General features: G+C 44.1%; 1 protein-coding gene across 1 annotated transcript in view; it reads right to left on the reverse strand.

Moving 5' to 3' along the window:
- The window catches only part of LOC119856516, a 56,934-nt gene that overhangs the window by 30,368 nt on the left and 9,104 nt on the right, over positions 1-17,462 (reverse strand). The window contains exon 2 of the mRNA XM_043517286.1: positions 1,815-2,056. Within this exon, the coding sequence (XP_043373221.1) occupies positions 1,815-2,013 (199 nt within the window). The 5' untranslated portion in view covers positions 2,014-2,056. The remainder of the gene's footprint in view (positions 1-1,814; positions 2,057-17,462) is intronic.

Below are 17,462 nucleotides of genomic sequence, written 5' to 3' on the forward strand. Positions count from 1 at the left end.
GAGCCAAGAAAAATAATCCCGGATCCAGCCAACATGAGGAGATGGATAGCAGGTACCAGGAAGAGGTTTGACATCTAAGCGAATGTTACAAATATCCCTAACCTGAATAACAGGCCAAAGCAACCCCCAGGGGCCTAATCACCCTATGCATAATTCCAAGGGATGTGAATGAGGAGCTGCCTGCAGAACTGAGCCCTGGCCCTTTGTGTGAAGTCAAGCCCTGGATTGCACAGCCGGAGAAGGCTCTGTCTGGAATGGACCTGACAGCACCACATATCGAAAGAATCTCCCGCATGGAGCAAACACTCCTACACTGTACGCCATCCAGAGTAACCCGCTTTGGGGTTTGTAAGCTCCTGGAACACCAAACTGAGCTTCTATGGGGTCCTGCCCTCTGGACTACAGCAACAATGGCTCCAGAGCCTCTGGGCACCATTTCTCACCCTGCTTAGGGTCCAGGACAGGGACAGAATAGACGAAACTCCTTCAAAAGCCAGTGGGGACCATGAGATCAAGTGATTCATGTAAACAGTCTGCCGGGCCAATGAGAAGCCAGGACTGTTCAATCCCTCAATGGGAGGGGACAGCCTGACTCAGAGACAAAGGGAGTTGTTTTTGATTCAAGTTTGGGTTGTTTGAGTTTGGAGGTGGGAGAGGAGGAGCAGCACAGCCTGCATCTGGAGTCTCTACTCAACTCCCCACTTCCCACACACAAAGGGGACTTTGAATTATTTGGGGATTTAATATGTGATTGGGCATGCCAGCCCTGCAGAGACTAGCACAGAACCAACCTGGCATTGGCTACCTAGAGCCAGCAGAAATCTCCCCAGGACTCTAGCCCAGGGAGCCAGGAGAGGACTCTGATCCGCTCGGGGGGAATACACTATAAGGATACCATTTTCTTTAGGTTTCAGAGTAGCAGCTGTGTTAGTCTGTATTCACAAAAAGAAAAGGAGTACTTGTGGCACCTTAGAGACTAACAAATTTATTTGAGCATAAGCATACAGCTCACTTCATCAGATGCATTTTCTTTTATTCATCCCAGCTCTCATTTACAGCACTCATCGCAGAACTGATTTTGCACATGCTGTCTGCCTGGAAAGGTGCTAGGGAGGGAGCTGAGGGTTGTGTGCAATGGGAAGGCAGGGAGGTGGGGAATTTGTTATGTTGTTGATGTTTAGTATTTCAGGTTTCAGAGTAGCAGCCGTGTTAGTCTGTATTCGCAAAGTGAGCTGTAGCTCACGAAAGCTTATGCTCAAATAAATTTGTTAGTCTCTAAGGTGCCACAAGTACTCCTTTTCTTTTAGTATTTCAGTTAACTTTAATCCTTCCTCCCCTAATGCCTTTGTTTCTTCTCCCCAATACATTCCCCTGTGTTATATTTTTCTTTTTTGAGTGTGGTATTGCATTTGTTGGGGTTTGTATTAATGTGTTGTTCATGTACTGGGTTGTATTCCTTGGGAATAGAGAAGAGGTATTAGTTATTTTCCCAAAGGATAACACCCTTTGTGTCTCAGGCATGGAGAGGAGTCACCTAGGGTGGAGGCAGCGGTGCTAAAGTAAAGAACCCAGGACCCAACCCATGCGAGGTGGAAGGAGAAACCACTCCAATTAGCAAACAGGAGGGAGGAAGCTTGGGGAGGGGCTACACCAGTATTGTGGGAGCTGCTTAAATATCCATGTCCATCTCAGATACCAGTGATGGACAAGGGATAAAAGCCAGTGAGACAAGCTAGTGTCTCCATTGGGATGGGGTTGGGGTGAATCCTCTTGGGTCACACAGGGAGCTGATTTCCCAGATGTCATTTACTTACCCTCCAGCTCTTCGACGAGGGCTCTGTTTGTTACTTTCAGTGCCAAGTAAAGCGTGTTCTTGAACTGTGAGTCCCAGTTTGGAATCAACTCATACAGCTTCCGCATCTTCTCTGGGTCAGTTCTCTCAACTGTGATCATTTGATGTGGCTTGTTCTCCGGTGCCTGCATGGACAGCTGAGGCAAGACATCGCTACTCATGGCATAGGTAAAAAGTCTTTCTGGTGGTTGGCAAAATGTTTCCCTGAGAAGTCATTTAAAAAAATACCAAATTAATAATTGTCATGATTATATATCATGTTCGTGCCACACGGGCAACCACTGGCATGGTCACATCCTCCCCAGTTTATTTCCCCAGCCTCACCCCCAACTCTGCTGACCCTGTGGCTGGAGGCAAAAAAGTAAATATTACTCCTCCTGCTGTTAATTGTCAATTAATGCTCTCCTGAACCAGACGAACCCCTGGCCCCACACACCCCGTTAGTGTTGACCCTTGCTTTAATGCAGGTAGAGGAGGAAGCCCAGATGCTGCCTTCTCCTGGGGTGAGGCAGCAGAGAAAGAGCTGAGGGACAAGGAACATAGGACAGAGACAGAGATGGGGGACACTGGGAAAACAAAGCTCTGCACACAAATACAGGCATGGACTTGCAGACATACAGATATTTTTAAGGGGAAGCTTTCAGAAGAAGGGGAAATGAGTTCATCTGTAGAATTAGTTCCATTTTGCATCCTCCACCCCAATCTTTCAATCCAAAAATGACTCCCCTTTCCCCACCCCAACATTTTTTGGCGATTGCACCTATGTTCTCTGGCGCTGTTTAGCCAGAGGCCTGACTAGGGGCTGGGACAGATTGTGCCTCAGAAATCACATTCCCCTCTCCATCGTGCCGGGGGGACATGCCGGCTGCACTGTCCCTTTTGAGGGTTGTGTATCATGATGTTTGATTGAAGAGGGGAAGAAAATTTGTGGGGAAACCAAGTGAACAGGGCACAGCTATTTGGTAGGTGGTCAGAGAGGTGAGCTACAAGGGAGTGGCTGTTGGGGGGAAGGGGAGGAGAAAGACTGAGGGGGTTAGGAGAGGGGGGATTGAGACACATGGGAATAAAGGGCAGTGGGAATGAAGGAGTGATAAGTGGGGGTGAGAAACCGAAATAGCACCGATATCCTAGGGTGCGTAGCAAGGGAGCCTGGTCTCCCGCCCTGACAAACAGGGAGAGACCCTGACTGACCCCTGGTGGGCAGAACTGGGACACGCACAGCTGCTGCACTGGAAGCAGAAGGGCAGAACGGGAACGGGAAGACAGGCCCTCTAGCTCAGTTGGAAGCTACCAGAGGAACCCTGCCCGGATTGAGTGCCCTGGGCAGATAGACTCACTGCTGTTCAGCCTGGCTACAGGTCAGAGCCATTAACTTCTAGCTAACAGGAAAGGTTTAGGATCCCTCTCCTGACCCATTTAGGATGTGTAATTCACAGGTGTGATTTATATTGGTGTAGATACCTTCGGCCGTAGATTCCTGAGATGGGGAGAGAAGCTTAGCGTTTTCTATCCCACCTGCTAGGCAGGGAAAAAGGAACCATAAAGAAGCCTTGGTTTCTGAAGCATTACTGGCAAAATGGTTCAGAAAAAGGAAGCAAGAAGCAGGAGGAGTAGGCAAAACACTCAGGCAGTTGTCAGAACAATCCTGCAGGAAAAACAGGATCAGGCCCAGGCAAGTGGCGAACCTTCTGCTTGCAGGCAACAGATTAAAAGCTGAAATATAAACTGGATGCCCAGGGGGGCATTGTAGCAGCAGGAGTAGGTGGTGCAGATACAAGGGGTACTTCAGACCCCTGAGATAAAATTACAAAACTATGTTGCCAGTAAAACTTTAAAAGCTGTGGCAGCAGAGAATAATATAAATTAAGCTAAGATATAATAAACTAGATGCAGAAGTAAATGATTTAAAAGAAAAAGTAAAGCGATAACAATAGCTTTTGCAGAAATTAATACTATGAAGTTAGGGAAAAAATAGACAGGTGGGAATTGTAAAAATATTAAAGAACAACCGTTGTAGTGTTATAAGAAGAAAATTCTGGGTTCAATAATAAAATCCAGTCATGTAAAAGTAAATATATTATGTAATTATGTACGGTTTTAAGGACCTAAACCAACATTCCTGGTTTGTAAAAGTCTGTTTTGTAGGTTTAAGATGAATTGCGTTTTTTTTTATTTAATAATACCATTAAAATCCATTTGAATATTTTATTCAAAGTTGCTACTCTGACAGACCCTTTTGCTGGACACAGGCAACTAGTGTGGTTTGACTTTAGTATTTTGCACTTAATCCTTTGGGTACATGTTATAAAGTTTAGTCTTTTTAAATAAGGACCAGAAGATGTGGCCAAAGCAGCCAGAACCAGAAGAATGGGGAGATATTCTGGATCCTTTTTAAATAATAAATAGCAGCTAAGAACTGCAAAAGAAGAATAAAAAGTTAAAAGACAGTGCATCTCTGATGCAAGGGCATGGGTGGAATGTACAAAGGAAGCAATGTTAAAAACACTAAGCCTTAACATGGCTCTAAGTAGTCACGCTGTCACTTGAATAAGGATACATAAAAATTTTAAACAGTTACACTTTAAAATTAATATAGCTAATATAATATTATAGAAGTTAACTATAGAAGAAATGTGCATTCCCCCACCCCCTTGAAATATACAGTGTATATTGTAAAAGGGGTAAGAGAAATGTAAATAAAACATATTACTTAATTAAAATCCTATTAGGGCTCCAAAAAGAGCCACAATAGATTATAGAGTAGCAGCCGTTTAGTCTGTATCCGCAAAAAGAAAAGGAGTACATATGGCACCTTAGAGGCTAACAAATTTATTTGAGCAGTCTCTATGGTGCCATAAGTACTCCTTTTCTTTTTACAATAGGTTATGTTTTCTTTTTCAGATTGCTGGGTGTCCTGAAGCAGAAGTTGAAAGTGGAAAATAATCAGAACTGGTTCTGACTTGCTGGTGGAAATTAACCCTTTTAAAACAGAATCCAGTCCCTGAGCTATTGATTGCTTTGGATCCAAAAAGCAACATCTGTGTTGATGCAAATTACCTATCTGAGAGAGGAGGAAAAGATCTGCCCATATATGGTAGCCAAAAAGTGTTGTTTGTTTGTTTTTTTTAAATGAAGTAGTTTGCAGATACGAAACCCTGGAAGTCATAGACTCAGACAATTGGGAAACCTTTGTAGGGGAGGTTTTTATAACCATGATACAGGTATTAAGAGTTAAACAAAAGTTCCACATCCGTTACCGACCCCAGTCGTCAGGCCAGGTGGGACATATGAACCAAACTATAAAAGAGGCACTGTGCAAAGTAGTAAACCACACAGGTAAAGATTGGCCTGATAAATTGCCACTAATTCTTGGGGCCATACGCAGTAGCAATAAACTGCGAACAAAAATACAGCCATTCCAAATTCTGTTTGGGCAACCTATGCGCCTCATGATCGACCCCAGTCACCTAGACAAGGGTCCAGGGGAGCCTCTTAATGCTACTCAGCATGACTACTTCCAATGGCTTAAAAAGCTACAGGAAAATAAAACTACATTACAGTACAGAGTCAGAGTCAATCAGGCTATTAAACAAAGGAATAATAAAATCCAAAACCAGAAACATGGTGAATCAGCATTGTGGGAGACAGGAAATCAAGTAATAAACCTGAAGTTGGAAAAAAGGGGCCACTCATTAAAATCAAAATGGACAGGACCATAGTGGATCACCTCAGCCCACTGATAGACCACATTAAGAAGGTGTCAGAGTAGCAGCCGTGTTAGTCTGTATTCGCAAAAAGAAAAGGAGTACTTGTGGCACCTTAGAGACTAACAAATTTATTAGAGCATAAGCTTTCGTGAGCTACAGCTCACTTCATCGGATGCATGGAACACCAAAATGGGTACATGTCTCACAAATTAAATTGTTTGCATAAATAATAAATCATATTTGAACTCTCTTTACAGAAAAGAAAAGGAGTACTTGTGGCACCTTAGAAACTAACAAATTTATTTGAGCATAAGCTTTATGCTGTAGCTCACGAAAGCTTATGCTCAAATAAATTTGTTAGTCTCTAAGGTGCCACAAGTACTCCTTTTCTTTTTGCGAATACAGACTAACACGGCTGCTACTCTGAAACCTGTCATTTTACAGAAAAGAGCTCCCTGAAATTAAAACACAAGGCGCTGCTTAACCACCACAATTTTACTCCACAGAAAATGAGATTGCAGTGTAAGATCTGGCTCTGTCTGCTTTTGAAGATTTTCAGTGCCAAGATAGCTCTCGTGTTCATGAGAGAAGATGCAGCCCTTCTCATGAACCAATATGTAAGGAATAATTCACTCTCTATTAACCAGTCATGGGTCCCCAAGTGATCCAGTAATACTTATAAAATTGTATAATAAAAACACCAGTCAGATTCTAAAACCACTAGGAAGTACCAGTGTATACACCTGGAAAGGTGAGGTGGGACTTAAAGTCCACCTTCTAAATACTACAGGAATACAAAATCACTGGAAAACAGGGGCTGAGATAAAAGTTTTTTGGGGGGATACTAGGTGGATCACCACTATTGACATACGAGTGGGACGGGCTCATTAAATCAGGAACAAGGTTAACGGCAATTGCGGGCTACTGTCCAATGGTAAGTTAAATTTATGGTTCCTGGACACATGTACTAAAACCTGGAGTAGGGACTACACATTTAAGAAGGGCACCCCAGTTAAAATAAAGAAACCTAAACTGTTTATCACCCAAATTAATCCAGTAGAGGTCCTGTTAAATCCCCTATTGGTAGAAATAAAAATTGGTATGGATTGGACACGGCTTAACGTGTCAGAAATAGAAGTTGAAGGAATACCCTACTCCCTTCCTATTTAGAAAGCTTGGATAAAAACACATCAGCCCTCAGGTGGCCGAGCAAATCGAGACATAATAGGCACAATATTAGGAAGAATTGGTTCTGGGATAGGAATTATGAATACCGTGGGTTTGGAAATAATCAAAAATAAGCTAAGTTCTCTAGCACAATTACAAGACAGTCTTATTCGCAAACAAGCACAGACAAAGGTTGATTTGGTTCAAATGAATCAGGAAAACCTGAAAGCAACATGGAGTATGTGGCAGTGGTTAAACAACACCGCCTGGCTGTTGCATAAAAAATCAAGTAGAACTAGAAAATAAAACTGCCTTGGCCATAGGGTGTACCGAAATGCAAATTCTTAGCTTAGCAACACTTGAACATGAAATGTTTTGGGTAGTATCTGGAAATGTTAGAGTACTAGCACATCTTTTAAAACAATGCAAAAGATCGTCATTCAATATCTTTAGATATGAATGGATGCAATACGTTTCTAGTATGGTAAAACCTAATCTGCTCTTGGGTGAAATTATTAAAATTGCTCACCAACAGTCTGTAGAGGCAGAAATATGGAAAGCCAGCCCACTTCCAAAATTAACCATGGGATTTTTTTGGTAACCCCGGGTTGTAGGTCAGTAGGTTGGGAAGAAGAAGAAATTATGAGACACTCGAGGGTGTATAGAATGGAGCCCTCAAAAATGGGTATGCTTTTTCTTACCTGTCACTACAGAGCCATGTAGCATAAATACATCATTAGGAACATGTGTTTGGGATGAATTGAAAATGTAATGCGTGTGTTATATAATGGACAGTGTGTATGGGTTGCATTCTGGGAAAATGTGTTTTGGGAAGATGGAAGAAGCATTAGCCAACCCCCAGTGAATGAATGTAGATGCAATGCCAGCGGACTATATACTAGCAACCATACTTACTATTTACCAAAGATAAAAAGGGCACAAAGCACAGTAACTGCTGCTTTGATTAATTTTTCTGTTACCCTTGGCCTAGATTGATCAGTGAAATCATGCCACTTATTTGCAGAAACAGAAGTGACTCAGTTTTTACAGCAAAGACAAAAAGACACAGGGAAACGCGTTATTCAAATATTATATGCAAATGGGGATATGTTAAAAATTGCCAAACCTAAAAAGAAAACAACAACCCATCACTGGTACGATATCTTTATCAGCTGGTCCCCTACTTCTAAGGGCATTTTGTCTATTATGTTTCACACATTGCTGATTGTATTAATATTATGTTGCATTTGGCTGGTGGGAATGTGTTGTATGTGTTCCTGGATAAAGACAATGTTTGTTAAGCTACAACCACAAGCTCAAATTGCCTATCAGTATATTGCTTTAAAATAATTATGTAAGATATGATCCACTCAAGAATAATACTAATTAGTATAAGAAATGATGAATATTGTAATAGAATGAAGTTTTAAGATTAAATTTAGTTTAAGTGTAAGTCCTTTGATTAAAATGCTAATGTGTGGGCCTTAGACAGGCCGCAAATATTAGCTGTAGTTTGACGTTAGGATAAAGGTAAATTAAAAGGAATGGAATGTTATGAAAGACCTTGTACTAGATAAAAAGTTTTAGTGTTAGAAGTAGCTGGTACTAAAAGTGATTTTTATGCCATGCTGCAACTATGTAATACTTTGTTTGTGCGAATGAGAGTGAGAATGTTTTAAGAAAGATAAATGTGAAGGCCGTTGCCATAATTAACGGGTCCTACTTGGCGGATGACTTCGTCATGGCCTTGTCACCAGGCTGACAGTTTGAACTCCTCAAACTCCGGAGTAACAGAAGAAATGCCAGGTCTATCATGTAAACCTCTTGAGGGCCTGGCATGAGCCGGAGTGTCTGCTAATAACCCCATATCCCCCTGACCCAGAGTTAGGGCCCCAGGGCCCCACTCCAATGAAATAAGGGGAACCCCTCCTCAGAGAAACCCTCACTCCTGAGCAGCAAAATCAAACAGGATGTCTACTGGAGGCCTTCTCCCAAACATTCATGGCAACACTAGGGCAGATCCTGCATGCCCAGCACATTATCTGCACACACACACAGGCACACCTTGGGAAGTAGTTTGTGAAACCACCCTCCCATGTCACCAGCAGGATGTGGTGGAACAAGAGGTACAGGCAATGCTGGAGCTAGGGATCACAGAACTGTCACAAAGCTAGTGGCGCTGCCCCATTGCTCTGGTCCCTAAACCAGATGGGACCTACCAATTTTGTATTGATTTCCGGAGAATTAATGCCATTTCTAAATTTGAAACCTACCCAATGCCCCAGATAGACGAACTTGACCTTATGGGCGAAGCACGCTCTATTACCACCCTGGACCTGACAAAGGGATACTGACAGATCCCACTGGACCTGATCTCGAAGAAAAAGACTCTATTGGCTGCCCCCACCAGGCTCTACCAGTTCACCCGCATGCCTTTCGTACTCCATAGGGCCCCTGCAGCCTTCCAGCGGTTGATGGATCACCTATTCTAGTCACACCTTGAATATGCCTCAGCCTACCTAGATGATGTAATGATCTATAACCATTACTGGGAAGAGCACCCGAACCAGCATCCCTACAGACCCTCTGATCCACAAGACAGATGGCTAACCCCAAGAAATGTCGAATTGCCTACCAGGAGACCATCTATTTGGGATACGTCCTGGGACGGGGGAAGGTTCGTCCTCTAGTTAGAAAGGTCCAGGCCATTCAAGAACAACCCGCCCCAACAACAAAAGAAACAAGTGAGGCAATTTTGGGGGCTGGTGGGCTGTTACCACCACTTCATCCCCAACTTCACCTCGATTGTTCTCTCCCTCCCCACAACAGAAATCCTAACAACCAGGCACAATGGTCAGCTGCTTCCCCGAGTGTACCAAAGCATTCCAGATGCTAAAGGACCATCTCTGCCATGAACCAGTGAGTTATAGCCCCGATTTCTCTCGTAGGTGTGTGGTTCAGATCGATGACTTGGCAGTGGGGCACGAGGCTGTCCTCTCTCAGATCCGCGATTGAAGGGAACACCCCGTCCTTTTACATTAGTCAGAAGCTCTTTCCCCAGGAACGCAACTATTCAACCATCAAGAAGGAGGCCCTGGCAATTAAATGGGCTGTGGAGGCCTTTCAGGATTACCTCCTGGGGGTATCCTTCGTTGTGGTCACGGATCATGGCCCCCTCAAGACTATGAAAGACACTAATGCGAGGCTAATAAGGTGGTACCTCGTCCTTCAACTGTTTGCATTTACCGTGTAACATAGTGCAGTTAAGGAGAATGCAAACATGGAAGGTCTCTCCCGGTTGCAGGAGTGGGACCATCCTAGCCCAAGAGAGTAAGGGCTGGACTTGAGGGTGGGGTGTAGCAAGGTGGCATGTTCTCCCACCCTGACAGATGGGGAGAGACCCGTGACCGCCCCCTGGTGGGTAGAGTTGGGACACCTGTGGCCACCCCACTGCTTCCAGCAGGGCGGGACAGGAACTGGAACTATAAAAGACAGGCCCTCTAGCTCAGTTGGAGGAGAGCTAACAGAAGAGCAGGACATCTCTTCCCCACTGCTGGAGTTTGGAGCTGACGGAGACTGCCACAGCGCCAGAGACCTAGAGAAACCGTTGCAACTGCCAGGCACTGAGGAGCTGTTGGAGCTGCCACTTGCCACCTACCCCAGCGAGATGAACGATGACCCTGGAACCCAGGTACCCTCTGACTGGGAGTGTAGGAAGAAGCCCAGGGAAGCCGAATAGGGTTCAGCTTTGTTACTGTCTACAGGCTGGCCAGCATGTTGTGGCCAGAATTCCCCACTGACCCAGTGGTGGAGCCACTGTTAGGTCCCTGGGCTGGGACACAGTGGAGTGGGCGGGCATGCGTCCCCCTACCCCGGTCACCCCACCCCTGGGGTTGGCCGCCTCTGCATCTTTAGGCCAGGAGGCTTGCATTCGTCTAGTGCCCGCCTGAGCTAGGATTCCAGACGGGTTTGGCTGTTGCTCCCACCAGAGAGCTGATTTCCCCTGAACTGCTGTGTTGCTCAGCTTGGCTACAGACCAGCGCCATTAACTGCTTACTAATTTCCCCCTGAACTGAGTCGCTCCCGGAGGGATTGTAGCCCACCCTGGATGGGGAGAGAACTGCAACCACCTTACAAGTGGCTTGTGCTTTGTAAATATCTAGGCCTGGTCTGCACACATAAGTTGCAGTTTGCTGATTGGCTAACAGTGATTTCAGAAGAGGAAGAGGCTGCATGGATTCCAGCTGAAGATTTCTACAAGCAGATGGAGGCAAGATGTTTTTGACTCAGCAGATTGTATACATTTGGTGATCTAAGGGCTTGTCTACACTTACATTTTATAGGGCTCTAACTTGCTGGCTCAGAGGTGTGAAAAATCACCCCCCAAGCGCAGCAAGTTTGAGCACTGTAAAGCGCCAGTGTGGACAGGCTCAGAGTACTGGAAGCCGCGCTCCCAGTGGTCTGAGCTATTCCCCTCGTGGAGGTGGATTACCAGGAGCGCTGGGAGAGCTCTCTCCCAGTGCTTGCGTGGGACCACTCTCACATATCAAAGCGCTGCTATGGGGGGAGCGCTTGAACTCTGCAGTGTAGACTTAGAATCATAGAATCATAGAATCATAGAATATCAGGGTTGGAAGGGACCCCAGAAGGTCATCTAGTCCAACCCCCTGCTCAAAGCAGGACCAAGTCCCAGTTAAATCATCCCAGCTAGGGCTTTGTCAAGCCTGACCTTAAAAACCTCTAAGGAAGGAGATTCTACCACCTCCCTAGGTAACGCATTCCAGTGTTTCACCACCCTCTTAGTGAAAAAGTTTTTCCTAATATCCAATCTAAACCTCCCCCATTGCAACTTGAGACCATTACTCCTCGTTCTGTCATCTGCTACCATTGAGAACAGTCTAGAGCCATCCTCTTTGAAACCCCCTTTCAGGTAGTTGAAAGCAGCTATCAAATCCCCCCTCATTCTTCTCTTCTGCAGACTAAACAATCCCAGCTCCCTCAGCCTCTCCTCATAAGTCATGTGCTCTAGACCCCTAATCATTTTCGTTGCCCTTCGTTGTACTCTTTCCAATTTATCCACATCCTTCCTGTAGTGTGGGGCCCAAAACTGGACACAGTACTCCAGATGAGGCCTCACCAGTGTCGAATAGAGGGGAACGATCACGTCCCTCGATCTGCTCGCTATGCCCCTACTTATACAACCCAAAATGCCATTGGCCTTCTTGGCAACAAGGGCACACTGCTGACTCATATCCAGCTTCTCGTCCACTGTCACCCCTAGGTCCTTTTCCGCAGAACTGCTGCCGAGCCATTCGGTCCCTAGTCTGTAGCGGTGCATTGGATTCTTCCATCCTAAGTGCAGGACCCTGCATTTATCCTTATTGAACCTCATTAGATTTCTTTTGGCCCAATCCTCCAATTTGTCTAGGTCCTTCTGTATCCTATCCCTCCCCTCCAGCGTATCTACCACTCCTCCCAGTTTAGTATCATCCGCAAATTTGCTGAGAGTGCACTCCACACCATCCTCCAGATCATTTATGAAGATATTGAACAAAACGGGCCCCAGGACCGACCCCTGGGGCACTCCACTTGACACCGGCTGCCAACTAGACATGGAGCCATTGATCACTACCCGTTGAGCCCGACAATCTAGCCAGCTTTCTACCCACCTTATAGTGCATTCATCCAGCCCATACTTCCTTAACTTGCTGACAAGAATGCTGTGGGAGACCGTGTCAAAAGCTTTGCTAAAGTCAAGAAACAATACATCCACTGCTTTCCCTTCATCCACAGAACCAGTAATCTCATCATAAAAGGCGATTAGATTAGTCAGGCATGACCTTCCCTTGGTGAATCCATGCTGACTGTTCCTGATCACTTTCCTCTCCTCTAAGTGCTTCAGGATTGATTCTTTGAGGACCTGCTCCATGATTTTTCCAGGGACTGAGGTGAGGCTGACCGGCCTGTAGTTCCCAGGATCCTCCTTCTTCCCTTTTTTAAAGATGGGCACTACATTAGCCTTTTTCCAGTCATCCGGGACTTCCCCCGTTCGCCACGAGTTTTCAAAGATAATGGCCAAGGGCTCTGCAATCACAGCCGCCAATTCCTTCAGCACTCTCGGATGCAATTCGTCCGGCCCCATGGACTTGTGCACGTCCAGCTTTTCTAAATAGTCCCTAACCACCTCTATCTCTACAGAGGGCTGGCCATCTCTTCCCCGTTTTGTGTTGCCCAGCACAGCAGTCTGGGAGCTGACCTTGTTAGTGAAAACAGAGGCAAAAAAAGCATTGAGTACATTAGCTTTTTCCACATCCTCTGTCACTAGCTTGCCTCCCTCATTCAGTAAGGGGCCCACACTTTCCTTGGCTTTCTTCTTGTTGCCAACATACCTGAAGAAAGCCTTCTTGTTACTCTTGACATCTCTTGCTAGCTGCAGCTCCAGGTGCGATTTGGCCCTCCTGATATCTTTCCTACATGCCCGAGCAATATTTTTATACTCTTCCCTGGTCATATGTCCAAGCTTCCACTTCTTGTAAGCTTCTTTTTTATGTTTAAGATCCGCTAGGATTTCACCATTAAGCCAAGCTGGTCGCCTGCCATATTTACTATTCTTTCGACTCATCGGGATGGTTTGTCCCTGTAACCTCAACAGGGATTCCTTGAAATACAGCCAGCTCTCCTGGACTCCCTTCCCTTTCATGTTAGTCCCCCAGGGGATCCTGGCCATCTGTTCCCTGTTAGCCTAAGGTGAACTCAACCTAAGCTTTTGGGAACTCTGAATTTCTCCTCACTGTGTTTCTGTGGGCACTGGCCTGTTTAGATTTAATTTGTTTTCTTGATTTATGTTTATGTATAACTGTGAAGATAATGTATGTGGATTATAAAATAGCCTCATTATGTTATAAAAACTAAGTTATTATTTGTTATTTATGTTTCTTGATCATAAAGATTTTATAAAGTTGGTACTTAAATTTATTCCTTTTGGGGTATTTGGGGATTTCAAGGTGGGGAAGTTGACCCAGTGCAATCCTTGCTGAAAATCCTTAAAGACTTAATTCTGGGTCTCAAGCTGCTTTACTATGGGATTTGGGATTTTTTTAAGGCACTGGAGAAGGGCAATGAAGTGAACTGTAGCCCACCCAAAGCACAGTGCCATACACACACCCCTTCTCATTTAACACATGCTCAGATCAACATAAACTCCAGTATCCCCAATAATGTCACGGCTAACCTGGTGGCTGAATTTTGTGACTTTGTCCTCACCCATAACTATTTCGCATTTGGGGACAATGTATACCTTCAAATCAGTGGCACTGCTATGGGTACCCGCATGGCCCCACAGTATGCCAACATTTTTATGGCTGACTTAGAACAACGCTTCCTCAGCTCTCGTCCCTTAATGCCCCTACTCTATTTGCGCTACATTGATTCATAGATACTAAGGTCAGAAGGGACCATTCTGATCATCTAGTCCGACCTCCTGCACAGCGCAGGCCACAGAATCTCACCCACCCACTCCTACGAAAAACCTCACCTATGTCTGAGCTATTGAAGTCCTCAAATCATGGTTTAAAGATTTCAAGGAGCAGAGAAGCCTCCCTCAAGCCACCCATGCCCCATGCAACAGAGGAAGGCGAAAAACCTCCAGGGCCTCTTCCAATCTGCCCTGGAGGAAAATTCCTTCCCGACCCCAAATATGGCGATCGGCTAAACCCTGAGCATATGGGCAAGATTCACCAGCCAGATACTACAGAAAATTCTTTCCTGGGTAACTCAGATCCCATCCATCTAATATCCCATCTCAGGGGATTAGTCCTATTTACCCTGAATATTTAAAGATCAATTACTTACCAAAATCACATTATCCCATCATACCATCTCCTCCATAAACTTATCGAGTAGAATCTTAAAACTAGATAGATCTTTTGCCCCCACTGCTTCCCTTGGAAGGCTATTCCAAAACTTCACTCCTCTGATGGTTAGAAACCTTCGTCTAATTTCAAGTCTAAACTTCCTGGTGGCCAGTTTATATCCATTTGTTCTTGTGTCCACATTGGTGCAGAGCTTAAATAATTCCTCTCCCTCTCCTGTATTTATCCCTCTGATATATTTATAGAGAGCAATCATATCTCCCCTCAACCTTCTTTTAGTTAGGCTAAACAAGCCAAGCTCCTTAAGTCTCCTTTCATAAGACAAGTTTTCCATTCCTTGGATCATCCTAGTAGCCCTTCTCTGTACCTGCTCCAGTTTGAATTCATCCTTCTTAAACATGGGAGACCAGAACTGCACACAGTATTCTAGGTGAGGTCTCACCAGTGCCTTGTATAATGGTACTAAAACCTCCTTATCCCTACTGGAAATGCCTTTCCTGATGCATCCCAAAACCGCATTAGCTTTTTTCACAGCCATATCACATTGGCAGCTCATAGTCATCCTATGATCAACCAATACTCCAAGGTCCTTCTCCTCTTCTGTTACTTCTAATTGATGCGTCCCCAACTTATAACTAAAATTCTTGTTATTAATCCCTAAATGCATAACCTTACACTTCTCACTATTTGTTAGTCTCTAAGGTGCCACGGGTACTCCTTTTCTTTTTGCGAATACAGACTAACACGGCTGCTACTCTGAAACCTGTCATCCTATTACTATTACTCCAGTTTACAAGGTCATCCAGATCCTCCTGTATAATATCCTGATCCTTCTCCGAATTGGCAATACCTCCCAGCTTTGTATCATCTGCAAACTTTATTAGCACACTCCCACTTTTTGTGCCAAGGTCAGTAATAAAAAGATTAAATAAGATTGGTCCCAAAACTGATCCCTGAGGAACTCTACTGGTAACCTCCCTCCAGCCTGACAGTTCGCCTTTCAGTAGGACCCGTTGCAGTCTCCCCTTTAACCAATTCCTTATCCATCTTTTGATGTTCATATTGATCCCCATCTTCTCCAATTTAATTAATAATTCCCCATGTGACACGGTATCAAATGCCTTACTGAAATCTAGGTAAATTAGATCCTCTGCATTTCCTTTATCTAAAAAATCTGTTACTTTTTCAAAAAAGGAGATTAGGTTGGTTTGGCACGATCTACCTTTTGTAAAACCATGTTGTATTTTGTCCCATTTACCATTGACTTCAATGTCCTTAACTAATTTCTCCTTCAACATTTTTTCCAGGATCTTGCATACTACAGATGTCAAACTAACTGGCCTGTAGTTACCCGGATCACTTTTTTTTCCTTTCTTAAAAATAGGAACTATATTAGCAATTCTCCAATCATTCGGTACTGCTCCTGAGTTTACAGATGCACTAAAAATTCTTGCTAATGGGCTTGCCATTTCAGGTGCCAATTCCTTTAATATTCTTGGATGAAGATTATCTGGGGCCCCCGATTTAGTCCCATTAAGCTGTTTGAGTTTCGCTTCTACCTCAGATATGGTAATATTTACCTCCATATCCTCATTCCCATTTGTCATGCTACCATTATCCCCAAGATCCTCTTTAGCCTTATTAAAGACTGAGGCAAAATATTTGTTTAGATATTGGGCCATGCCTAGATTATCTTTAACCTCCGCTCCATCCTCAGTGTTTAGCGGCCCCACTTCTTCTTTCTTAGTCTTCTTATTTATATGGCTATAGAACATTTTATTATTGGTTTTAATTCCCTTTGCAAGGTCCAACTCTACTCGACTTTTAGCCTGTCTCACTTTATCCCTACATGTTCTGACCTCAATTAGGTAGCTTTCCTTCCTGATCCCTCCCATCTTCCACTCCCTGTATGCTTTCTGCTGCTTCTTAATCACCTCTCTAAGATGCTTGCTCATCCAGCTTGGTCTATAACTCCTTCCTATGAATTTTTTCCCCTTTCTTGGGATACAGGCTTCCGATAGCTTTTGCAGCTTTGATTTAAAGTAATCCCAGGCCTCCTCTAGATCCATAAGTTTATCAGTCCAATCCACTTCCCTAACTAATTTCCTTAATTTTTGAAAGTCAGCCCTTTTGAAATCAAAAACTCTAGTTGCAGATTTATTTTTGTTAATCCTTCCATTTAGTTTGAACTGAATTAGCTCATGGTCACTTGAGCGAAGATTGTCCCCTACAACCATTTCTTCTGAGGTCCTCGCTACTCACCAAAATTAAATCTAAAATGGCATCCCCTCTAGTCGGTTCAGCAACTACTTGATGAAGGAATCCATCAGCTATCGCATCTAGGAAAATCTGAGCCCTATTATTATTACTAGCACTGGTCCTCCAGTCTATATCTGGGAAGTTAAAGTCTCCCATGATCATGCAATTTCCATTAGTATTTACTTTATTAAAAACATTAAAGACGACTCTATCCATATCCAAATTAGATCCCAGAGGTCTATAGCACTCCCCAAGCACTATCGTAGGAGAGACTTTACTAGTTATCTTCCCCAATGTAATTTTTGCCCAGACGGACTCTGTCTTATCCATTGCATCGCTTCTTATTTCTTTACATTCTAACTCATCGTTGATATACAATGCTACTCCACCACCTTTACCTTTATTTCTGTCTTTCCTAAACAGCACATACCCTTCAATACCTGTAGTCCAGTCATGACTACTATTCCACCATGTTTCTGTTATCCCTATAATATCTGGTTTCACTTCCTGCACCAGTAGCTCTAGTTCCTCCATTTTGTTACCTAGACTCCTCGCATTGGAGTACAAACATCTTAATTTTTGCTGTTTGGCCTCGCTCACATTTTG

This window comes from Dermochelys coriacea, chromosome 6 (assembly GCF_009764565.3).
Source record: "Dermochelys coriacea isolate rDerCor1 chromosome 6, rDerCor1.pri.v4, whole genome shotgun sequence".
Classification (NCBI taxonomy): domain Eukaryota; kingdom Metazoa; phylum Chordata; order Testudines; family Dermochelyidae; genus Dermochelys; species Dermochelys coriacea.